Source organism: Salvelinus fontinalis, chromosome 18 (genome assembly GCF_029448725.1).
Source record: "Salvelinus fontinalis isolate EN_2023a chromosome 18, ASM2944872v1, whole genome shotgun sequence".
In the NCBI taxonomy this organism is placed as follows: Eukaryota; Metazoa; Chordata; class Actinopteri; order Salmoniformes; family Salmonidae; genus Salvelinus; species Salvelinus fontinalis.
Window position 1 is genome coordinate 36,610,580 of NC_074682.1, and position 27,320 is coordinate 36,637,899.

The window sequence follows — 27,320 nt, forward strand, 5'->3', positions numbered from 1 at the left end:
CCCAGATACAAACCCAGGCAGGCACAGGCCAGCTCATTGTCCCCATCCCATTGACGGCGGGTGCAGTGGCACCCTTCCCGGGGCCCTCTCAATGGGGGGCCTGAGAGGCACAGAGGGATCAGCTTAATGGGCCCACAACAGTCCCTTTGACTGCAAACACCCACACAAAGAGCTCAGGACAAGGCCCATAGCAGGAGCCACTCAGCAGGACACACATATTGCCAGCCACACAAAGGAGGAGGGAAAGAGGAAGAGAGGGATGGGTGAAAAGGGGCGAGGGGAGATGTAAGAATAGAGGTGAAGAGGAGAGGAAGAGTCAAGAGAGGGAAGAGGAGAAACGACCAGTTCCATTCCATCTGATAGCCTTCCTGTTCTCCTCAGATGCTGTGACCTCTTCACCCTCCCTCTCTCCCACCCAGCCAACTGCCAGCTAACGAAGATCTTGAGATGGTGCCAAGAGAACACTTATCACCATTCAGGCCATAACAACATACAGTATAAGAGCTCACCTTTGTAACCACTGGGAATGTTGGAGGGAGTGTGTTTGCATGAACACTGTCTCTCCTTTTTGTGGTTCAATATAGATGCCAACTTGGCAGAACGAACTGTCAATTCACCATCAAATCAAATAAATTCTTTGAAAGTTCAGGTTCTCTGAACATTCTCACATAAAAAAATACTACAGTTTATTACAGAATTCTACAGTACTTACTACAGAATTCTATAGTAAATTGTAGTATACTGTAGAATAGTATACTACACACTGTAGTATCCCTCGATCATGTGTAGTACTTACTCTACAATGATGTAGTATACTGTAGGATACTATAGTAAATACTACAGTAATATCTGCAAAAGAAACCTGTAGTCAATACTACAGTAATGTCTGCAAAAACACTACCCTTTTTAAACTATAGTAAATACTAAAGTATTTAATTTGCATATACCCTGCCCATTCCCCTATATTGCAATTTGTGCCACCAATAAGTGAAACACCTACATGCAAAGTATAGATCATGCATTGTGTTCCCTACAAGCTATAGAAAAGAGCAAAAGTGCTGAACTATCCATTCAGACCCCAGTCCGACCTACATACAGGTTATGGAAAATCTGCTCTTTTAGTATTTCTCCATTAGGTTTCCTGAAGGAGAAAGCCTCCACTTCTATGTCACAGAAAATAAAACAAAAACACTATAGTAAATACTACAGTAATGTCCGCAAAAAGACTACAGTAAATACTAAAGTATGCTACAGTCTGCAAAAACACTACAGTAAATACTAAAGTATGCTACAGTCTGCAAAAACACTACAGTAAATACTACAGTATACTACAATCCACAAAACAGTACATTAATTACTATAGTATATACTACAGTTTTCTTATACTACAGTATTTATACTAACTGTAAATACTACAGTATACTACAGTAAATACACTACAATGAATACTACAGTAAAGTCTGCAAAAACACTACAGTGAATACTATAGTATTTATACCATAGTATACAATAGCATTTTGTCATATGAGTTTGGCAATGAAATAAAGAAATTGAGGATGTAAGGAGTCACATTGAAGTTGTGATTGAACTCCTAATAGAAAAGTTTATAACAGATCATGTGTGACTGTGAATACATAAAGTGTGTGTGTGGAGTTGATGTAAATGAGTGTGTGTCTTACCTTGGCCATCTGAGCCTGGGCACCACTGGACTTCAGGGCGGTCACTGCTTTCTGGGCCGCTGTCGGACTGTCAAAGTCCACAAAGCCATAGCCTACACAACACATATACACACACATTTTTACATTTGTACAAAATGTTCATGCTTGATAAGTAAGATTGGAATTCAAAATGGTTGTTAGATTAACTACAGGTGTTTAAAGTCTAAAGACATTCTGTAAAATGACTAAAGTTTAGTGGATTTATAGATTTATACAGTATATTAGTAGACCTGTAACCAGACTAATACTTTAACATTATATTATATAGACTAATACCATCGAAAATTGTATAATGCAGTTGTGATCGAGTTTGAGTCCATAAGTCCATGAGCTTGTTTAAGGAGACACAGTCAACAACACAACACTAGACACTAACACTATCGTTCCAGGTTAAATGTAAGTGGCATCTGTGCCATGAACCAAACAACCTGTTGAACTCTGAACTCTCACCTTTGCACTTGTTGGTGGTTTTGTCCAGGATGGCCTTGGTGGAAACAATCTTCCCATACCTTCAAAACAAAAACACATAAACATGACATCATCAGACCATATGAGGAGGAGGTGACTATCGGACATTTTGTGTAACCTCCCTAACATTTAGACACAAACACTTCCTAATGCTGGGTAATTATGCATGCGCACACACACACACACACACACACACACACACACACACACACACACACACACACACACACACACACACACACACACACACACACACACACACACACACACACACACACACACACACACACACACAGCTTTCACCGGGGACAGGGGGGACATGTCCACATTCTGAAATTGCATTTTTGTCATCCCAAGTTAAATCATTGAATGTGATACAAAACGAGGCAACGGTATGCTTTAGGACCATGCAGATGCCTCCGAGCGGTCGGGTAGGCTGACAGGATTTAGCCGACAGATAAAAATAAAAAAACTTCTAAAACCAAAGTTGTGCCCCTGCTTTTATCAATACAGACGCAAATAACTTCTACTGTCCATCAAGTGTTGCTGAATTTCACTCTCACAGGTTAGAGGTGAAATGATACAAAGTATCGTATCAACATGCTCACGATGCACGCCACTCTGATGATGATACAAATGTAACAACAGCCAGGGCTCACGGGACATGAAACAAACAAACAAATGTAACAACTTTGCTTGCTCCTAAACCCAGAGGCACAACTTCAATTTTGCTGTTCAATGTATTATCTGGATGAATATTTTTCTAAGCGCACTGGTGCTACCAAATAAAAATTTGAGGTCACACAACAAATATTTATGAACACAGCAAATATTTATGAACACAGGCCTATTCGACCAAAATGGTGGCACTTTAGAGAACTGACTGTCTAATGTGACACGGTGTAGAAAAATATAGCAAAACATAATAGAGTTAATGAAGGTGTTGGCTTGACAGTCGCTGGACCCAGGCTACCCCCCAAATTTGCTACAATATAAACAGAGAGCAGTATAATAGGAAATGTAAAGTACTGCTTAGTAGAATGCAGTGTAACTTTACAGTACAATGGTATAGGATAGTGAAATAAAATGGACGTCAGAAGTGGGATTCAAATCTACGCCTCCAGCGGAGACTGCGGCCTGAACGCAGCGCCATCCTGACTTCTGCTAGTCAGAGAGAGAGAGGTCCTGCCCTCCACTGTCTCTGTGTAATGCAGTCAGCGAGGGCGGCTGGTGTTCCACTGGCTGGCCCTAACAGAGTGCTGGGGTGGAGTGTAAAGTGTAACTGGATCCTTCACCCCTTCCTGTCCCCTCTCTCTCTCCACTGTCCTCTGCTCCCACACTCTCTTTCCACCTCTGGGACCTATAAAGCCTGGCCGTTAGCATTAGCGGCCACACATGAAGTTGCCCCTAAACTCTGACACAGAGTCAGATCTTCTTTCATTCCTCTGTTGGTTAAGGTCACAATTGGAAGTTAGGTAATCGGATTTTAGATTTGTGAATAGGAGGACATTTCTACCTTGAGCCATATGACCACAGCCATACATAAACACTCAATGCCCACTAACTTTTTGGTGGGCATGTGCCCTCTGTTGTAATGGAGAGAGAGAGAAATAGTTTGTGTTGTCATTAACAAAGTCATGCATCCTGTTGAACAGTTCAAAGGTTGTGTGGCACTAACTCTCTGACCTTCCTCCTACCTCAACTTCATCAACAGTTGTTGTAAAGTGTGTGTATGTGTGTGTGTGTGTGTGTGTGTGTGTGTGTGTGTGTGTGTGTGTGTGTGTGTGTGTGTGTGTGTGTGTGTGTGTGTGTGTGTGTGTGTGTGTGTGTGTGTGTGTGTGTGTGTGTGTGTGTGTGTGTGTAGTAGGGAGTGGAGGATGGGGTACAAGGTCTTAACTCTGACCCACTTACAGGCCTGTGGCATTCTTTACCCAGCATGCCATGCTATTCTTTTCCCAGTCAATTGCATTTCCCCTCCAAGGTTCGCTTCTCCGTCAATACCCCCCACCTCCCCTTCTCCAACACATATTACACAAACCCACCCCTCCCTCTCCAACTTGATGTCAATCTCCAGGCTTTACCCTGTTAATATGGCTGCAATCCCGTTAACGGGATCAATATGACAACAGACAGTGAAAGTGCAGGGCGCCAAATTCAAACAACAGAAATATCATAATTAAAATTCCTCAAACAAACATGTATCTTATACCATTTTAAAGGTAATCTTGTTGTTAATCCCACCAAAGTGTTCGATTTCAAATAGGCTTTACAGCGAAAGCACCACTAACGATTATGTTAGGTCACCGCCAAGTCACAGAAAAATTCTGCCATTTTTCCAGCCAAAGAGAGGAGTCACAAAAAGCACAAATAGAGATAAAATTAATCACTAACCTTTGATGATCTTCATCAGATGACACTCATATGACTTCATGTTACTCAATACATATATGTTTTGTTAGATAAAGTGTATATTTATATAAAGAATCTCAGTATACATTGGCGCGTTATGTTCACTAGTTCCAAAAACAGCCGGTGATATTGCAGAGAGCCAAATCATTTTACAGAAATACTCATTATAAATGTCGATGAAAATACAATTGTTAGACATGGAAATATAGATACACTTCTCCTTAATGCAACCGCTGTGTCAAATTAAAAAAATAACTTTACGGAAAAAGCAAACCATGCAATAATCTGAGTACAGCTTTCAGACAACAAAGCAGCCAAAAAAGATATCCGCCATATTGGGTAGTCAACAGAAGTCAGAAATAGCATTATAAATATTCACTTACCTTTGGTGATCTTCATCAGAATGCACTCCCAGGAATCCCAGTTCCAAATTAAATGTTTGATTTAGTTCGATAATGTCCATCATTTATGTCCAAAGACCTACTTTTGTTAGCATGTTTGGTAAACAAATCCAAAGTCATGAAGCGCGTTCCCTAGTTGCAAACGAAATGTCAAAAAGTTCCGTTACTGTCCGTAGAAACATGTCAAACGATGTATGGAATCAATCTTTAGGATGTTTTTAACATAAAACGTCAATAATGTTCCAACCGGAGAATTCCTATGTCTGTAGAAAAGCAATGGAACGAGAGCTAACTCTCTCGTGACCGCGCCTCAGAGCCTGTGGCAATCTGCCAAATACCTGTCTCATTCCTCTCTCATTCGCCCCCACTTCACAGTAGAATCCTCAAACAAGTTTCTAAAGACGGTTGACATCTAGTGGAAGCCTTAGGAAGTGCAACACAACCCATATCCCACTGTGTATTCAATAGGGGCTGGGTTGAAAATCGACCAACCTCAGATTTCCCACTTCCTGTTTGGATTTCTTCTCAGGTTTTTGCCTGCCATATGAGTTCTGTTATACTCACAGACATCATTCAAACAGTTTTAGAAACTTCAGTGGTTTCTATCCAATACTAATAATAATATGCATATATTAGCAACTGGGACTGAGGAGCGGGCCGTTTACTCTGAGCACCTCTGGGCACCTTTCATCCAAGCTACTCAATACTGTCCCTGCAGCCATAAGAAGTTAAGTCCGAGTTTTCTGTTTTAAATAGCAATTAAAAATTCCTAGTCCTCTCTAGGTCACTCACTCTACACTCCTTCACTTATCCAAACAATAATTAGAATGCATCCAAACTGTATGCTATTTACAGAGGCTATGTCTGCATACCAAGTCTCTCTCCTTCTTCCCAAAGTGTGCAATTGTCACTTCCCTTCACTGATTTGATAAGAAATATGGTGGAAACTCTAACTAGCCCATGGCTCCACCAATCCAATGCTTTAAGATTTGTCGGAAGTAGTGAACAAGTGCACGCTTCAGGAGAAAGGAGATATTATTGGGACACACTCAGTGTGTGTCCACATTGTTGTTTCTGTTTCACGCTCCTATACTCCCCAGCACCTAAGCCCCGACCTTCTGTTACCCTCCTGGTGTGGTTTTTCTGGTGCCTGGGCTGGATGTTACGTTTCTTGTTAGTGAAAGCAAGCCCACCTTTTTTGACTGTATGTGTGTGTGTGTGTGTGTGTGTGTGTGTGTGTGTGTGTGTGTGTGTGTGTGTGTGTGTGTGTGTGTGTGTGTGTGTGTGTGTGTGTGTGTGTGCGTGCGAGGCCAGTGTAAGAGTGTGTGTTGTATGTAGATGGTGACTTGGTGGGTGTGGGTTTTGTTTTTCTCCTGCTGAGCCTCACCAGTCTGTTTAGAATATCCAGCCACAACAACCATTGTCGCAACACGTGTAGGTTGTATAGCCAACCATAATGCAGCAAAGTCAACCAGGTCTGATCTGAGGGTAGGCTTTTATATAGGTAGCCTGTGTAGTCACTTTGTGGCAAAGTAGCACCTATTGAAGAGCTCCAGGTAGAATTCACCTGTGGGCACATATCTAGGATTTGTTTATCCCGCTCCCATCCTAACCCTAACCACCAGGATGAAAATACTAAACTGATCTTAAACCACCATCTAGAGGCAACTTCACCCTACCCGTGTAAAAGAAAGTGGGCAATTAGGAGTAGAAGACCTACGGTTGGCATAGCTTGACCAGGTCCTGGTCTGTAGTCCCGGGGTGAAGACCGCGGATGTACAGGTTAGTTTTACTCAGCTGTTCCACTCCCCCGACACTGCTGTTGCTGCTGCTGTTGGTGTTGGGACTGGGGGGTGCCATCTGGTGGCTGGAGGACACATATAACTGCTGGAGAGAGAGAGGGAGAGAGAGAGAGAGAGAGGGAGAGAGAGAGAGAGAGAGAGAGAGAGAGAGAGAGAGAGAGAGAGAGAGATAGTTATATATCAGGGGTATTCAAAATCAAACCTGGAAATCTGGACTATTGTGTCCTATGTCTAAATCAGTCCTTGATTAGAGGGGAAGATTGAAAATCAGCATTGGAACTGGCTACGAGGTCCTGATTTGAATTTGCCTGTTACGTATCATATATTGGGAAGGGCTGTGTCATGAAGGCGCTAAAGCTCCCTTGGGTCTTCTGGTGGACCACGGAGATGATAAATGATTTAGTCATGATTTTGGAATGGAAAAATCTTATAAAATGGTGGGAGTGTGAGTTGGAAGATTCTTCTCTTTCTAGCCAGTTAAGAACATGTGTGGGAGTATATTCAGTTCAGGTACCTTACATTTTCATAAATTATTCACAGCGTTCTTTGAATTGTTACAGCTGTTACCTTTCAAAAGGACTAAAACTCAAACCACGGTTTTTAGCGAACACAGCTTCAAAATGGTGGCTCAAGAGACAGGCGATTGTGTGAGAGAAGCGTAAAACGATATCACACAGCCCTCATGTCAACACTCACCAATACTGCATTCTGAAGTGAACGTGGGGCCTCTTTGCTGTCTAGGTCATATTGGGAAAATGGGCCTCTTTTCTGCTTACTCCATACTGGGCAACTGCTCCTTTTTTCTTTATCAAAACTTTCAAAACCGCAGAAGATTCCTCTGCTTTGCACAGCGAAACCCAATGATTCAAAGAACAACACACACCAACATTAATGTTTCCCTTTTGTTCTTTGTGAGAAGTCATGAGCTGTCTTTTCTCCCATACCACACTCTCTGTATAAAGGGAGCACTTCAAAAAACAATACAAACATCTGGTCGGGCTTACAGTCTTTTATCTCTACTCCACAACCACAGGTTTAACTCAGTTGTTCAGACATTTCCCTCTCACTCCTCTCTCTCTCAGTCAATTGTCTCCTCAACAATACAGCGTAGCTAACTGTTGCTCGACTCCCTGGGGGGGAAAAGTAAACAATTCAAACAATAAGGTCAGCTCAGTCCACAATAGGTCCAAGGTCTGTATGTTCATAAGCACCGCAGTTACATATGTCACAGCAAATGGGAAATGAGGAGACAGGAGAGCTCCCAATGATGGTTAACAAAATACTATTTGAGAAGAGTTCCCCGTCAGCTGAGCCTGGCACAGAACAGCAGCATTCTCTGACCTGCTATAACTGTTTATAACAAGCTGCTTAATGCATTTAGAACAGCTCTATTCCAGCCTATGAAAACTCTCCCTATTGCACTTCAGCATTCTGGATGGTGCTTCAATAGCCTATGGGGAGGATCAGTTATTCAACACACTGTGAGTCGCTAAACACAAACATGGAGCATTGCGCAACAGGCAAAACAGAAGTTTCCCATGAATGAGTCTGGAATAGTAGGACTCAAGCGAAAATGTTTTTGCTTCACTTGAATCCAGTCATTTTTATTTCACAACGGTTGACTGAAATCATTTTTTTTTTCTGACAGTAATAATGGTTTGAGTACATTTGGAATGAGTGTTCTTTCATTAATTTGGAGATTTATTGAAGTAAGTTGCTTCCCAGGAATATAGTAATTTCCAAAACAACTATATTGATGCAATAACACAATTTTAGCGTATCAACATTACACAATGCTTTTAACAGTCTCGCATAAACATTCCTACGACACCAGTGGTGTGTTTGTCATTGTGAAGGGGTTTGTGTGTGTGTGTGTGTGTGTGTGTGTGTGTGTGTGTGTGTGTGTGTGTGTGTGTGTGTGTGTGTGTGTGTGTGTGTGTGTGTGTGTGTGTGTGTGTGTGTGTGTGTGTGTGTGTGTGTATCAATTTTAGTGTTTTAATGCAATTTTTCCTAAATCTACCAGCCACGTGTCATCGTCTGACTTATGAAACATTCCCCAAAGCTCCTCAACCCTGCCATCCTCTCTCCAGTAGCTTATTGTGTAGAATCCTGCCTACAGTATAGCTCTCTTATAGAGGCCCTCTCCTCTCCCGTTCCCTGCCTGTCTCTCCTGAAGGGGTTCTAATTAAATCAGGCCCAGTGGATGAGCTGCACCAAGGGGACAAAGGGGGAGGTTGAGACGCAGATGGGCGAGTCAAGAGCAAGGGATGAATCTCACTAATTGAACCCTATTCACGGAGGCACAGTGTCCCCCTTTGTGTCCCCTCAAACACCCCCCTGACCCCTCCCTATATGAGCCACCACTGGCACCCCGACAGACACCCCCCCTGCAGCACAGGCTGCCAGGCTCATTTCTCCAAGGCTTAATCCCCTCTTTCTCCGATGCTGATTCAGCCTGAAGAGATTCTCCCTGTTTGCTCATGTTAGATGACATGGAGGCATGCCCAGGTCAAATGAATACACAATAAGACAGGGGGGAGTTGTATTCCTCTCTCTCGCTCTCATACTCATGCACACGCACACACTGGCAAACCCACGTTGGTGTTAATGGTGTGCAATCATGATCCAGCAAATACATTTCTAACTCTTTTTTTTGTAATGAATATTTTTTTGTAATGAATATTTTTTGTAATGAATACATGAATACTGATCATTACATGCTTGTATGTACTCTAGAAATGACTGAATATGTTGGGGTGTGTGTGTATATGCTATGTGAGAAAGAAAAAAATTCAGGAATGATGTGCCCATTCATACATCTTTATAGGAACTTGAAATCTCACAGGGTAAGAGTAACACATGATTACTACAGTACCCTTTAATTCAGCAGACTAGGGCTACACACACAGCTGCTGTGGAAGATCAGAGCAATCTCATTCCTCTCTGTTTGACAAAATTAGGGATTATGAGTGGAGCAAGACAGGTATGTGGGATGCTTGGTGGACTGGAGCAGCTTCCGTCATACCAAACCTAGTTGCTACTGAGCCTGTAACTTCTGCTTGTCATGAATACTGTAAATACCCACACAGAGTGTGGGTCTGCGTTCCAAACCTGTCTCTCTGACCATGCAGCCCCCTCAGACTAACTCATAGTAGTTACCTTATCCTGTGACCCCTCTAGTTTTCAGAGCATACACAAACAAAACGCACACACACATACACACACACAATCTTTATGCGGTGCACACTGCACAGAACACCAGAAGAATTATCACTGAATTATCGCAGTGTATTATTGTAATGATTGCGTATGTATTAATTATGGGATGGGCGATTTGACACAAAAATACAATGTAATTCATTCATTAATTTACACACACACACACACACACACACACACACACACACACACACACACACACACACACACACACACACACACACACACACACACACACACACACACACACACACACACACACAGGACAACACCATAAGTAAGCCTCAACTTATTTTCCTTCAACAGTCTCTCCGTTACCAACCTGACCATTTCTACTAAGACTAGGCTACCCAATCTGCATTAGGCCTACACTGAAATGCTTCCAGCTTCCCTATCCATAAATCAGACAACCTTAAATAAATTCATATATTCCCCAATTCCTCCATGATGGGTGGAAAAAGGTCCTGTGAAATAAGCCACTGCTTTTCACTGACCATTTAATTGGCGTGCCAGGACCACCCTGTTGTTGGTAGATAAGATGAGAGCACTGCTTCTACACCTGCATTGCTTGCTGTTTGGGGTTTTAGGCTGGGTTTCTGTACAGCACGTTGAGATATCAGCTGATGTAAGAAGGGCTATATAAATACATTTGATTTGATTTGATTTGTTAATTAGTTTCAGGAAATCCTAGCGCACAAGCCCATTCTCCCTTAAATCTAATTCTCTACTTACTGTCTGTCTGTATGTCTTGCTTCTTGTCTGTCTGTTTCTATCTCTGTCTCCTGTTGGGCTTGTCATCAGGGGCATTTGCTCCCACCTCCAAAAGGAGAGTCCACTGACTGACCGTCTGTCTGTCTGATTGACCAACTGAGTGACACACAGATTTGTTAACTGTCTGACTGAGGCAGCCTCCAGTTGGGTCCGGATTACATTATCTTCAAAATACGAAATTTGGTTAGTTGAGGGATTAGATAAACTAGAAATACTCTTTCAGATCCAATGAAAATGCCTACATTTGAGTACATTTAGAGCAAATACTTATAGTCAAATGCTTAAAACTTTTTCTATGTTAAACCCAATCAGTCAATTTGATATTAAAACTAAACCATTCTACCTATTTAAATATATAACTTATCTGATAACAATCCATCTATTCAACTACTGTGCTCTCCGATCCACCTTATGAAAGACGTGTTTTTCCCTCTCCTGTTCTCTAGCCAACACACTGGTACAACCACAAAGCAAAATACTTGTTTTTCCCTCTCCTGTTCTCCAGCCAACACACTGGTACAACCACAAAGCAAAATACGTGTTTTCCCTCTCCTGTTCTCTAGCCAACAGACTGGTACAACCACAAAGCAAAATACTTGTTTTTCCCTCTCCTGTTCTCTAGCCAACACACTGGTACAACCACAAAGCAAAAGGCTTGGTTGATTACAGTAAAAGGAAGTAATTATTGCCAACCTGGCTGTATTTATGCCTCACTCTGAACATTGGCTGAACGTTCCTGTGCTGTGGTTTATAGTCGGCAGGCTGGTACAGAGTACAGAGGCGGACAGGACATATTTGTTCTGCCTCCTCCTGATCTTATCAAGCAGTCATTATCATCAGCCAGCCAGCCAGCCGCTCTACATTTCTACCAGGTGACGAAGGACACCAGGATCCAGTCCAGACTTGTCCATGAAACCTCTCTCTCTCTCTTTCTCTCTCTTTCTCTCTCTCTCTCTCTCTCTCTCTCTCATTTCAAAGGGGCTTTATCTATCTCTCTCCATCTCTTTATCTTTACTTCCTCTTTATCTCTCACCTACTGTTCTCACCTTCTTCTTTCTCTTTCCTCTCTCTCTTGCATCCCTCGCCCATGCTCCTTCCTCTCTCTCTTGCATCCCTCGCCCATGCTCCTTCCTCTCTCTCTTACATCCCTCGCCCATGCTCCTTCCTCTCTCTCTTGCATCCCTCGCCCATGCTCCTTCCTCTCTCTCTCTTGCATCCCTCACCCATGCTCCTTCCTCTCTCTCTTGCATCCCTCGCCCATGCTCCTTCCTCTCTCTCTTGCATCCCTCGCCCATGCTCTTTCCTCTCTCTCTTGCATCCCTCGCCCATGCTCCTTCCTCTCTCTCTTGCATCCCTCGCCCATGCTCCTTCCTCTCTCTCTTGCATCCCTCACCCATGCTCCTCCCTCTCTCTCTTGCATCCCTCGCCCATGCTCCTTCCAATTCAATTCAATTCAATTGACTTTATTGACATGGCAAGTTCATTATTACTTACATTGTCAAAGTATACATATCGAAAAATAAAATATATATGTATATATATACAAAATATATATATATTTATATATAAATAAATGGTGGGACCAACAATAATAATAATAGTAGTAGTGGACATGGGATCACCATTAACAACAACTACAACAACAATATTAATCAGAACAACAATACATTAAATCAATGGTAGTAGACCAGTGTCAACATGACTTGAGAAGACATGTGACCTGGTATGAAAGACAAAACAAAACTAAGCTAAATGGGAAATATTATCAACATTACTTTGCATTTTTCACTGGCTGTCCCTCAGGTTGTGGCAGGAGGACACATATTTGGCTGCCAAAACTGCACATTTTGGCTTTTCACCCAATAAATATTTGATTTTTTCTTCATCTTTTATAGTTTCAAATTCTTTGTATTGAGTTATAATTTTGGGAAAGAAATATGCTCTTAGGTCTGAGTATTTGTCACAGTGTAGTAGGAAATGCACCTCTGTCTCTACCTCTCCCCTGGAGCAGAGTGAGCACAGCCTGTCCTCTCTGGGCAGCCAGGTTTGTCTGTGACGACCGGTCTCTATAGCCAGACTGTGCTCACTGAGTCTGTACCTAGTCAATGTTTTCCTCAGTTTTCTATCAGTCACAGTGGTCAGATAGTCTGCCACCATGTACTGTCTGTTTAGAGCCAAATAGCATTGAAGTTTACTTTGATTTTCTGTAGTGTCTTTCCAATAGGTTATATATTTTTCTTTTTGTTTTGTGATGATTTGGTTGGGCCAGATTTTCTGAGGGCTGTCCCGAGGCTCTATGGGGTTGGTTTGGGTTGGTGAACTGAGCCTCAGAACCAGCTGGCTGAGGGGACTCTTCTCTGGTTTCATCTCTTGACATTGTAGAGCTGTGTGATGGAATGTTTTAGGGTCACTTGTTTTTAGATGGTTGTAAAATTTGATGGCTCTTTTTTCTATTCGAATTCCTTCCTCTCTCTCTTGCATCCCTCGCCCATGCTCCTTCCTCGCTCTCTTACATCCCTCGCCCATGCTCCTTCCTCTCTCTCTTACATCCCTCGCCCATGCTCCTTCCTCTCTCTCTTGCATCCCTCGCCCATGCTCCTTCCTCTCTCTCTTGCATCCCTCGCCCATGCTCCTTCCTCTCTCTCGGTTTCATTTCTTTGACTTTCTGTCCCACATACATGCGTAATGTTCATGTACGCATACTGATGTCAGAATATACACATGCAGAGTTTTAGCTGCATGTGGCAGGTGGCAGAGGCTTGGGGAACCAGATCCTGCCTTTAAAACAGTGCCCCAAAGCAGCTTATGAGATCTAACAAAATGTGAGGCAGTCAGTGCCTGGCATCACTGCCGTGCTTGGCATCATATTTCAGATAGTTGTGCTTTCTCCAAGGACTCTCTCTCTCTTTCTCTCTCTTTCTCTCTCTCTCTCTTCCTTGGACTACTCATGCGGTTGGCAATGGAGGGAGAGACCATTTTCAAAGTCTGTCGCATTAAACAATGACAGAGAGCTAGATAAACATACAGTGGGAGCAGAGCCAATGAAACAAAGGAGACTGCACCGGCCAAGTTGATCCAGTGTCAAGCCACTACACCAGCAGAGTTTATCTTACTCACTGACTTACTGCACATATCCCACCCATCCACTACACCAGTAGAACTTACTGCACCTATCCCACCCATCCACTACACCAGTAGAACTTACTGTACCTGTCCCACCCATCCACTACACCAGTAGAACTTACTGCACCTATGCCACCCATCCACTACACCAGTAGAACTTACTGTACCTGTCCCACCCATCCACTACACCAGTAGAACTTACTGCACCTATCCCAAACATCCACTACACCAGTAGAACTTACTGCACCTATCCCACCCATCCACTACACCAGTAGAACTTACTGTACCTGTCCCACCCACCCACTACACCAGTAGAACTTACTGCACCTATCCCACCCATCCACTACACCAGCAGAACTTACTGCACCTATCCCACCCATTCACTACACCAGTAGAACTTACTGTACCTGTCCCACCCATCCACTACACCAGTAGAACTTAGTGCACCTATCCCACCCATCCACTACACCAGTAGAACTTACTGCACCTATCCCACCCATCCACTACACCAGTAGAACTTACTGCACCTATCCCACCCATCCACTACACCAGTAGAACTTACTGCACCTATCCCACCCATCCACTACACCAGTAGAACTTACTGCACCTATCCCACCCATCCACTACACCAGTAGAACTTATTGCACCTATCCCACCCATCCACTACACCAGTAGAACTTACTGCACCTATCCCAAACATCCACTACACCAGTAGAACTTACTGCACCAATCCCACCCATTCACTACACCAGTAGAACGTACTGCACCTATCCCACCCATCCACTACACCAGTAGAATTTACTGCACCTATCCCAAACATCCACTACACCAGTAGAACTTACTGCACCTATCCCAAACATCCACTACACCAGTAGAACTTACTGCACCTATCCCAAACATCCACTACACCAGTAGAACTTACTGCACCTATCCCAAACATCCACTACACCAGTAGAACTTACTGCACCTATCCCACCCATCCACTACACCAGTAGAACTTACTGCACCTATCCCAAACATCCACTACACCAGTAGAACTTACTGCACCTATCCAACCCATCCACTACACCAGTAGAACTTACTGCACCTATCCCACCCATCCACTACACCAGTAGAACTTACTGCACCTATCCCACCCATCCATTACACCAGCAGAACTTACTGCACCTATCCCACCCATCCACTACACCAGTAGAACTTACTGCACCTATCCCACCCATCCACTACACCAGTAGAACTTACTGTACCTGTCCCACCCATCCACTACACCAGTAGAACTTACTGCACCTATCCCACCCGTCAACTACACCAGTAGAACTTACTGCACCTATCCCACCTATCCACTACACCAGTCGTACTTATTGCACCTATCCCACCTATCCACTACACCAGTAGAACTTACTGCACCTATCCCACCCATCCACTACACCAGTCAAACTTACTGCATCTATCCCACCTACCCACTACACCAGTAGAACTTACTGCACCTATCCCACCTATCCACTACACCAGTCGTACTTATTGCACCTATCCCACCTATCCACATCACCAGTAGAACTTACTGCACCTATCCCACCCATCCACTACACCAGTAGAATTTACTGCACCTATCCCAAACATCCACTACACCAGTAGAACTTACTGCACCTATCCCACCCATCCACTACACCAGTAGAACTTACTGCACCTATCCCAAATATCCACTACACCAGTAGAACTTACTGCACCTATCCCACCCATCCACTACACCAGTAGAACTTACTGCACCTATCCCAAACATCCACTACACCAGTAGAACTTACTGCACCTATCCCACCCATCCACTACACCAGTAGAACTTACTGCACCTATCCCACCCGTCAACTACACCAGTAGAACTTACTGCACCTATCCCACCTATCCACTACACCAGTCGTACTTATTGCACCTATCCCACCTATCCACTACACCAGTAGAACTTACTGCACCTATCCCACCCATCCACTACACCAGTCAAACTTACTGCATCTATCCCACCCGACAACTACACCAGTAGAACTTACTGCATCTATCCCACCTACCCACTACACCAGTAGAACTTACTGCACCTATCCCACCTATCCACTACACCAGTCGTACATATTGCACCTATCCCACCTATCCACATCACCAGTAGAACTTACTGCATCTATCCCACCTATCCACCACACCAGTAGAACTTACTGCACCTATCCAACCTACCCACTACACCAGTAGAACTTACTGCACCTATCCCACCTATCCACTACACCAGTCGTACTTATTGCACCTATCCCACCTATCCACATCACCAGTAGAACTTATTGCACCTATCCCACCTATCCACTACACCAGTAGAACTTACTGCACCTATCCCACCCGACAACTACCCCAGTATAACTTACTGCATCTATCCCACCTATCCACTACACCAGTCAAACTTACTGCACCTATCCCACCTATCCACTACACCAGTAGAACTTACTGCACCTATCCCACCCATCCACTACACCAGTAGAACTTACTGCACCTATCCCACCCGACAACTACACCAGTAGAACTTACTGCACCTATCCCACCCATCCACTACACCAGTAGAACTTAGTGCACCTATCCCACCCATCCACTACACCAGTAGAACTTACTGCACCTATCCCACCCATCCACTACACCAGTAGAACTTACTGCACCTATCCCACCCATCCACTACACCAGTAGAACTTACTGCACCTATCCCACCCATCCACTACACCAGTAGAACTTACTGCACCTATCCCACCCATCCACTACACCAGTAGAACTTATTGCACCTATCCCACCCATCCACTACACCAGTAGAACTTACTGCACCTATCCCAAACATCCACTACACCAGTAGAACTTACTGCACCAATCCCACCCATTCACTACACCAGTAGAACGTACTGCACCTATCCCACCCATCCACTACACCAGTAGAATTTACTGCACCTATCCCAAACATCCACTACACCAGTAGAACTTACTGCACCTATCCAAAACATCCACTACACCAGTAGAACTTACTGCACCTATCCCACCCGACAACTACACCAGTAGAACTTACTGTACCTGTCCCACCCATCCACTACACCAGTAGAACTTAGTGCACCTATCCCACCCATCCACTACACCAGTAGAACTTACTGCACCTATCCCACCCATCCACTACACCAGTAGAACTTACTGCACCTATCCCACCCATCCACTACACCAGTAGAACTTATTGCACCTATCCCACCCATCCACTACACCAGTAGAACTTACTGCACCTATCCCAAACATCCACTACACCAGTAGAACTTACTGCACCAATCCCACCCATTCACTACACCAGTAGAACGTACTGCACCTATCCCACCCATCCACTACACCAGTAGAATTTACTGCACCTATCCCAAACATCCACTACACCAGTAGAACTTACTGCACCTATCCCAAACATCCACTACACCAGTAGAACTTACTGCACCTATCCCAAACATCCACTACACTAGTAGAACTTACTGCACCTATCCCAAACATCCACTACACCAGTAGAACTTACTGCACCTATCCCACCCATCCACTACACCAGTAGAACTTACTGCACCTATCCCAAACATCCACTACACCAGTAGAACTTACTGCACCTATCCAACCCATCCACTACACCAGTAGAACTTACTGCACCTATCCCACCCATCCACTACACCAGTAGAATTTACTGCACCTATCCCACCCATCCATTACACCAGCAGAACTTACTGCACCTATCCCACCCATCCACTACACCAGTAGAACTTACTGCACCTATCCCACCCATCCACTACACCAGTAGAACTTACTGTACCTGTCCCACCCATCCACTACACCAGTAGAACTTACTGCACCTATCCCACCCGTCAACTACACCAGTAGAACTTACTGCACCTATCCCACCTATCCACTACACCAGTCGTACTTATTGCACCTATCCCACCTATCCACTACACCAGTAGAACTTACTGCACCTATCCCACCCATCCACTACACCAGTCAAACTTACTGCATCTATCCCACCTACCCACTACACCAGTAGAACTTACTGCACCTATCCCACCTATCCACTACACCAGTCGTACTTATTGCACCTATCCCACCTATCCACATCACCAGTAGAACTTACTGCACCTATCCCACCCAACAACTACACCAGTAGAACTTACTGCACCTATCCCAAACATCCACTACACCAGTAGAACTTACTGCACCTATCCCACCCATCCACTACACCAGTAGAACTTACTGCACCTATCCCAAACATCCACTACACCAGTAGAACTTACTGCACCTATCCCACCCATCCACTACACCAGTAGAACTTACTGCACCTATCCCAAACATCCACTACACCAGTAGAACTTACTGCACCTATCCCACCCATCCACTACACCAGTAGAACTTACTGCACCTATCCCACCCGTCAACTACACCAGTAGAACTTACTGCACCTATCCCACCTATCCACTACACCAGTCGTACTTATTGCACCTATCCCACCTATCCACTACACCAGTAGAACTTACTGCACCTATCCCACCCATCCACTACACCAGTCAAACTTACTGCATCTATCCCACCCGACAACTACACCAGTAGAACTTACTGCATCTATCCCACCTACCCACTACACCAGTAGAACTTACTGCACCTATCCCACCTATCCACTACACCAGTCGTACATATTGCACCTATCCCACCTATCCACATCACCAGTAGAACTTACTGCATCTATCCCACCTATCCACCACACCAGTAGAACTTACTGCACCTATCCCACCTATCCACTACACCAGTCAAACTCACTGCACCTATCCCACCTACCCACTACACCAGTAGAACTTACTGCACCTATCCCACCTATCCACTACACCAGTCGTACTTATTGCACCTATCCCACCTATCCACTACACCAGTAGAACTTACTGCACCTATCCCACCTATCCACTACACCAGTCAAACTTACTGCACCTATCCCACCTACCCACTACACCAGTCATACTTATTGCACCTATCCCACCTATCCACTACACCAGTAGAACTTACTGCACCTATCCCACCCATCCACTACACCAGTCGTACTTATTGCACCTATCCCACCTATCCACATCACCAGTAGAACTTACTGCACCTATCCCACCCGATAACTACACCAGTAGAACTTACTGCACCTATCCCAAACATCCACTACACCAGTAGAACTTACTGCACCTATCCCACCTATCCACTACACCAGTCGTACTTATTGCACCTATCCCACCTATCCACATCACCAGTAGAACTTACTGCATCTATCCCACCTATCCACCACACCAGTAGAACTTACTGCACCTATCCCACCTATCCACTACACCAGTCAAACTTACTGCACCTATCCAACCTACCCACTACACCAGTAGAACTTACTGCACCTATCCCACCTATCCACTACACCAGTCGTACTTATTGCACCTATCCCACCTATCCACATCACCAGTAGAACTTATTGCACCTATCCCACCTATCCACTACACCAGTAGAACTTACTGCACCTATCCCACCCGACAACTACCCCAGTATAACTTACTGCATCTATCCCACCTATCCACTACACCAGTCAAACTTACTGCACCTATCCCACCTATCCACTACACCAGTAGAACTTACTGCACCTATCCCACCCATCCACTACACCAGTAGAACTTACTGCACCTATCCCACCCGACAACTACACCAGTAGAACTTACTGCACCTATCCCACCCGACAACTACACCAGTAGAACTTACTGCACCTATCCCACCCATCCACTACACCAGTAGAACTTACTGCACCTATCCCACCCGTCAACTACACCAGTAGAACTTACTGCACCTATCCCACCTATCCACTACACCAGTCGTACTTATTGCACCTATCCCACCTATCCACTACACCAGTAGAACTTACTGCACCTATCCCACCCATCCACTACACCAGTCAAACTTACTGCATCTATCCCACCCGACAACTACACCAGTAGAACTTACTGCATCTATCCCACCTACCCACTACACCAGTAGAACTTACTGCACCTATCCCACCTATCCACTACACCAGTCGTACTTATTGCACCTATCCCACCTATCCACATCACCAGTAGAACTTACTGCATCTATCCCACCTATCCACCACACCAGTAGAACTTACTGCACCTATCCCACCTATCCACTACACCAGTGAAACTTACTGCACCTATCCCACCTACCCACTACACCAGTAGAACTTACTGCACCTATCCCACCTATCCACTACACCAGTCGTACTTATTGCACCTATCCCACCTATCCACTACACCAGTAGAACTTACTGCACCTATCCCACCTATCCACTACACCAGTCAAACTTACTGCACCTATCCCACCTACCCACTACACCAGTCGTACTTATTGCACCTATCCCACCTATCCACTACACCAGTAGAACTTACTGCACCTATCCCACCCATCCACTACACCAGTCGTACTTATTGCACCTATCCCACCTATCCACATCACCAGTAGAACTTACTGCACCTATCCCACCCGACAACTACACCAGTAGAACTTACTGCACCTATCCCAAACATCCACTACACCAGTAGAACTTACTGCACCTATCCCACCTATCCACTACACCAGTCGTACTTATTGCACCTATCCCACCTATCCACATCACCAGTAGAACTTACTGCATCTATCCCACCTATCCACCACACCAGTAGAACTTACTGCACCTATCCCACCTATCCACTACACCAGTCAAACTTACTGCACCTATCCAACCTACCCACTACACCAGTAGAACTTACTGCACCTATCCCACCTATCCACTACACCAGTCGTTATTATTGCACCTATCCCACCTATCCACATCACCAGTAGAACTTATTGCACCTATCCCACCTATCCACTACACCAGTAGAACTTACTGCACCTATCCCACCCGACAACTACACCAGTATAACTTACTGCATCTATCCCACCTATCCACCACACCAGTCAAACTTACTGCACCTATCCCACCTATCCACTACACCAGTAGAACTTACTGCACCTATCCCACCCATCCACTACACCAGTAGAACTTACTGCACCTATCCCACCCGACAACTACACCAGTAGAACTTACTGCACCTATCCCAACCATCCACTACACCAGTAGAACTTACTGCACCTATCCCAAACATCCACTACACCAGTAGAACTTACTGCACCTATCCCACCCATCCACTACACCAGTAGAACTTACTGCACCTATCCCACCCGTCAACTACACCAGTAGAACTTACTGCACCTATCCCACCTATCCACTACACCAGTCGTACTTATTGCACCTATCCCACCTATCCACTACACCAGTAGAACTTACTGCACCTATCCCACCCATCCACTACACCAGTCAAACTTACTGCATCTATCCCACCCGACAACTACACCAGTAGAACTTACTGCATCTATCCCACCTACCCACTACACCAGTAGAACTTACTGCACCTATCCCACCTATCCACTACACCAGTCGTACTTATTGCACCTATCCCACCTATCCACTACACCAGTAGAACTTACTGCACCTATCCCACCTATCCACTACACCAGTAGAACTTACTGCACCTATCCCACCTACCCACTACACCAGTCGTACTTATTGCACCTATCCCACCTATCCACTACACCAGTAGAACTTACTGCACCTATCCCACCCATCCACTACACCAGTCAAACTTACTGCATCTATCCCACCCGACAACTACACCAGTAGAACTTACTGCACCTATCCCACCTACCCACTACACCAGTAGAACTTACTGCACCTATCCCACCTATCCACTACACCAGTCGTACTTATTGCACCTATCCCACCTATCCACATCACCAGTAGAACTTACTGCATCTATCCCACCTATCCACCACACCAGTAGAACTTACTGCACCTATCCCACCTATCCACTACACCAGTCAAACTTACTGCACCTAGCCCACCTACCCACTACACCAGTAGAACTTACTGCACCTATCCCACCCATCCACTACACCAGCAGAACTTACTGCACCTATCCCACCCATCCACTACACCAGTAGAACTTACTGCACCTATCCCACCCGTCCACTACACCAGTAGAACTTACTGTACCTGTCCCACCCATCCACTACACCAGTAGAACTTACTGCACCTATCCCACCCGTCAGCTACACCAGTAGAACTTACTGCACCTATCCCACCTATCCACTACACCAGTAGAACTTACTGTACCTGTCCCACCCATCCACTACACCAGTAGAACTTACTGCACCTATCCCACCCATCCACTACACCAGTAGAACTTACTGCACCTATCCCACCCATCCACTACACCAGTAGAACTTACTGCACCTATCCCACCCATCCACTACACCAGTAGAACTTACTGCACCTATCCCACCCATCCACTACACCAGTAGAACTTACTGCACCTATCCCACCCATCCACTACACCAGTAGAACTTACTGCACCTATCCCACCCATCCACTACACCAGTCGTACTTATTGCACCTATCCCACCCATCCACTACACCAGTCAAACTTACTGCATCTATCCCACCTACCCACTACACCAGTAGAACTTACTGCACCTATCCCACCTATCCACTACACCAGTCGTACTTATTGCACCTATCCCACCTATCCACATCACCAGTAGAACTTACTGCACCTATCCCACCCGACAACTACACCAGTAGAACTTACTGCACCTATCCCAAACATCCACTACACCAGTAGAACTTACTGCACCTATCCCACCCATCCACTACACCAGTAGAACTTACTGCACCTATCCCAAACATCCACTACACCAGTAGAACTTACTGCACCTATCCCACCCATCCACTACACCAGTAGAACTTACTGCACCTATCCCAAACATCCACTACACCAGTAGAACTTACTGCACCTATCCCACCCATCCACTACACCAGTAGAACTTACTGCACCTATCCCACCCGTCAACTACACCAGTAGAACTTACTGCACCTATCCCACCTATCCACTACACCAGTCGTACTTATTGCACCTATCCCACCTATCCACTACACCAGTAGAACTTACTGCACCTATCCCACCCATCCACTACACCAGTCAAACTTACTGCATCTATCCCACCTATCCACCACACCAGTAGAACTTACTGCACCTATCCCACCTATCCACTACACCAGTCAAACTTACTGCACCTATCCCACCTACCCACTACACCAGTAGAACTTACTGCACCTATCCCACCTATCCACTACACCAGTCGTACTTATTGCACCTATCCCACCTATCCACTACACCAGTAGAACTTACTGCACCTATCCCACCTATCCACTACACCAGTCAAACTTACTGCACCTATCCCACCTACCCACTACACCAGTCGTACTTATTGCACCTATCCCACCCATCCACTACACCAGTCAAATTTACTGCATCTATCCCACCCGACAACTACACCGGTAGAACTTACTGCACCTATCCCACCTACCCACTACACCAGTAGAACTTACTGCACCTATCCCACCTATCCACTACACCAGTCGTACTTATTGCACCTATCCCACCTATCCACATCACCAGTAGAACTTACTGCATCTATCCCACCTATCCACCACACCAGTAGAACTTACTGCACCTATCCCACCTATCCACTACACCAGTCAAACTTACTGCACCTATCCCACCTACCCACTACACCAGTAGAACTTACTGCACCTATCCCACCTATCCACTACACCAGTCGTACTTATTGCACCTATCCCACCTATCCACATCACCAGTAGAACTTATTGCACCTATCCCACCTATCCACTACACCAGTAGAACTTACTGCACCTATCCCACCCGACAACTACACCAGTATAACTTACTGCATCTATCCCACCTATCCACCACACCAGTCAAACTTACTGCACCTATCCCACCTATCCACTACACCAGTAGAACTTACTGCACCTATCCCACCCATCCACTACACCAGTAGAACTTACTGCACCTATCCCACCCGACAACTACACCAGTAGAACTTACTGCACCTATCCCACCCATCCACTACACCAGTAGAACTTACTGCACCTATCCCAAACATCCACTACACCAGTAGAACTTACTGCACCTATCCCACCCATCCACTACACCAGTAGAACTTACTGCACCTATCCCACCCGTCAACTACACCAGTAGAACTTACTGCACCTATCCCACCTATCCACTACACCAGTCGTACTTATTGCACCTATCCCACCTATCCACTACACCAGTAGAACTTACTGCACCTATCCCACCCATCCACTACACCAGTCAAACTTACTGCATCTATCCCACCCGACAACTACACCAGTAGAACTTACTGCATCTATCCCACCTACCCACTACACCAGTAGAATTTACTGCACCGATCCCACCTATCCACTACACCAGTCGTACTTATTGCACCTATCCCACCTATCCACATCACCAGTAGAACTTACTGCATCTATCCCACCTATCCACCACACCAGTAGAACTTACTGCACCTATCCCACCTATCCACTACACCAGTCAAACTTACTGCACCTATCCCACCTACCCACTACACCAGTAGAACTTACTGCACCTATCCCACCTATCCACTACACCAGTCGTACTTATTGCACCTATCCCACCTATCCACTACACCAGTAGAACTTACTGCACCTATCCCACCTATCCACTACACCAGTAGAACTTACTGCACCTATCCCACCTATCCACTACACCAGTCAAACTTACTGCACCTATCCCACCTACCCACTACACCAGTAGAACTTACTGCACCTATCCCACCTATCCACTACACCAGTCGTACTTATTGCACCTATCCCACCTATCCACTACACCAGTAGAACTTACTGCACCTATCCCACCTATCCACTACACCAGTCAAACTTACTGCACCTATCCCACCTACCCACTACACCAGTCGTACTTATTGCACCTATCCCACCTATCCACTACACCAGTAGAACTTACTGCACCTATCCCACCCATCCACTACACCAGTCAAACTTACTGCATCTATCCCACCCGACAACTACACCAGTAGAACTTACTGCACCTATCCCACCTACCCACTACACCAGTAGAACTTACTGCACCTATCCCACCTATCCACTACACCAGTCGTACTTATTGCACCTATCCCACCTATCCACATCACCAGTAGAACTTACTGCATCTATCCCACCTATCCACCACACCAGTAGAACTTACTGCACTTATCCCACCTATCCACTACACCAGTCAAACTTACTGCACCTATCCCACCTACCCACTACACCAGTAGAACTTACTGCACCTATCCCACCTATCCACATCACCAGTCGTACTTATTGCACCTATCCCACCTATCCACATCACCAGTAGAACTTATTGCACCTATCCCACCTATCCACTACACCAGTAGAACTTACTGCACCTATCCCACCCGACAACTACACCAGTATAACTTACTGCATCTATCCCACCTATCCACCACACCAGTCAAACTTACTGCACCTATCCCACCTATCCACTACACCAGTAGAACTTACTGCACCTATCCCACCCATCCACTACACCAGTAGAACTTACTGCACCTATCTCACCCGACAACTACACCAGTAGAACTTACTGCACCTATCCCAACCATCCACTACACCAGTAGAACTTACTGCACCTATCCCAAACATCCACTACACCAGTAGAACTTACTGCACCTATCCCACCCATCCACTACACCAGTAGAACTTACTGCACCTATCCCACCCGTCAACTACACCAGTAGAACTTACTGCACCTATCCCACCTATCCACTACACCAGTCGTACTTATTGCACCTATCCCACCTATCCACTACACCAGTAGAACTTACTGCACCTATCCCACCCATCCACTACACCAGTCAAACTTACTGCATCTATCCCACCCGACAACTACACCAGTAGAACTTACTGCATCTATCCCACCTACCCACTACACCAGTAGAACTTACTGCACCTATCCCACCTATCCACTACACCAGTCGTACTTATTGCACCTATCCTACCTATCCACATCACCAGTAGAACTTACTGCATCTATCCCACCTATCCACCACACCAGTAGAACTTACTGCACCTATCCCACCTATCCACTACACCAGTCAAACTTACTGCACCCATCCCACATACCCACTACACCAGTAGAACTTACTGCACCTATCCCACCTATCCACTACACCAGTCGTACTTATTGCACCTATCCCACCTATCCACTACACCAGTAGAACTTACTGCACCTATCCCACCTATCCACTACACCAGTAGAACTTACTGCACCTATCCCACCTATCCACTACACCAGTCAAACTTACTGCACCTATCCCACCTACCCACTACACCAGTCGTACTTATTGCACCTATCCCACCTATCCACTACACCAGTAGAACTTACTGCACCTATCCCACCCATCCACTACACCAGTCAAACTTACTGCATCTATCCCACCCGACAACTACACCAGTAGAACTTACTGCACCTATCCCACCTACCCACTACACCAGTAGAACTTACTGCACCTATCCCACCTATCCACTACACCAGTCGTACTTATTGCACCTATCCCACCTATCCACATCACCAGTAGAACTTACTGCATCTATCCCACCTATCCACCACACCAGTAGAACTTACTGCACCTATCCCACCTATCCACTACACCAGTCAAACTTACTGCACCTATCCCACCTACCCACTACACCAGTAGAACTTACTGCACCTATCCCACCTATCCACTACACCAGTCGTACTTATTGCACCTATCCCACCTATCCACTACATCAGTAGAACTTACTGCACCTATCCCACCCATCCACTACACCAGTCAAACTTACTGCATCTATCCCACCCGACAACTACACCAGTAGAACTTACTGCATCTATCCCACCTACCCACTACACCAGTAGAACTTACTGCACCTATCCCACCTATCCACTACACCAGTCGTACTTATTGCACCTATCCCACCTATCCACATCACCAGTAGAACTTACTGCACCTATCCCACCTATCCACTACACCAGTCGTACTTATTGCACCTATCCCACCTATCCACTACACCAGTAGAACTTACTGCACCTATCCCACCTATCCACTACACCAGTCAAACTTACTGCACCTATCCCACCTACCCACTACACCAGTGGTACTTATTGCACCTATCCCACCTATCCACTACACCAGTAGAACTTACTGCACCTATCCCACCCATCCACTACACCAGTCAAACTTACTGCATCTATCCCACCCGACAACTACACCGGTAGAACTTACTGCACCTATCCCACCTACCCACTACACCAGTAGAACTTACTGCACCT

At 45.3% G+C, this 27,320-nt stretch overlaps 1 protein-coding gene across 2 annotated transcripts in view; it reads right to left on the reverse strand.

The window, feature by feature from the left end:
- LOC129815435 (RNA-binding motif, single-stranded-interacting protein 2-like) overlaps window positions 1-27,320 on the reverse strand; it is a 97,707-nt gene that overhangs the window by 48,139 nt on the left and 22,248 nt on the right. Inside the window, exons 2-4 of one of the 2 annotated variants that reach the window (XM_055869272.1) lie at window positions 6,717-6,880; window positions 2,169-2,227; window positions 1,680-1,771 (exon numbers count right to left, since the gene is read on the reverse strand). In XM_055869272.1, the coding sequence (XP_055725247.1) occupies window positions 1,680-1,771; window positions 2,169-2,227; window positions 6,717-6,880 (315 nt within the window). Of the gene's footprint in view, window positions 1-1,679; window positions 1,772-2,168; window positions 2,228-6,716; window positions 6,884-27,320 lie in introns of both variants that reach the window. The other variant, XM_055869271.1, reaches the window with a different exon arrangement.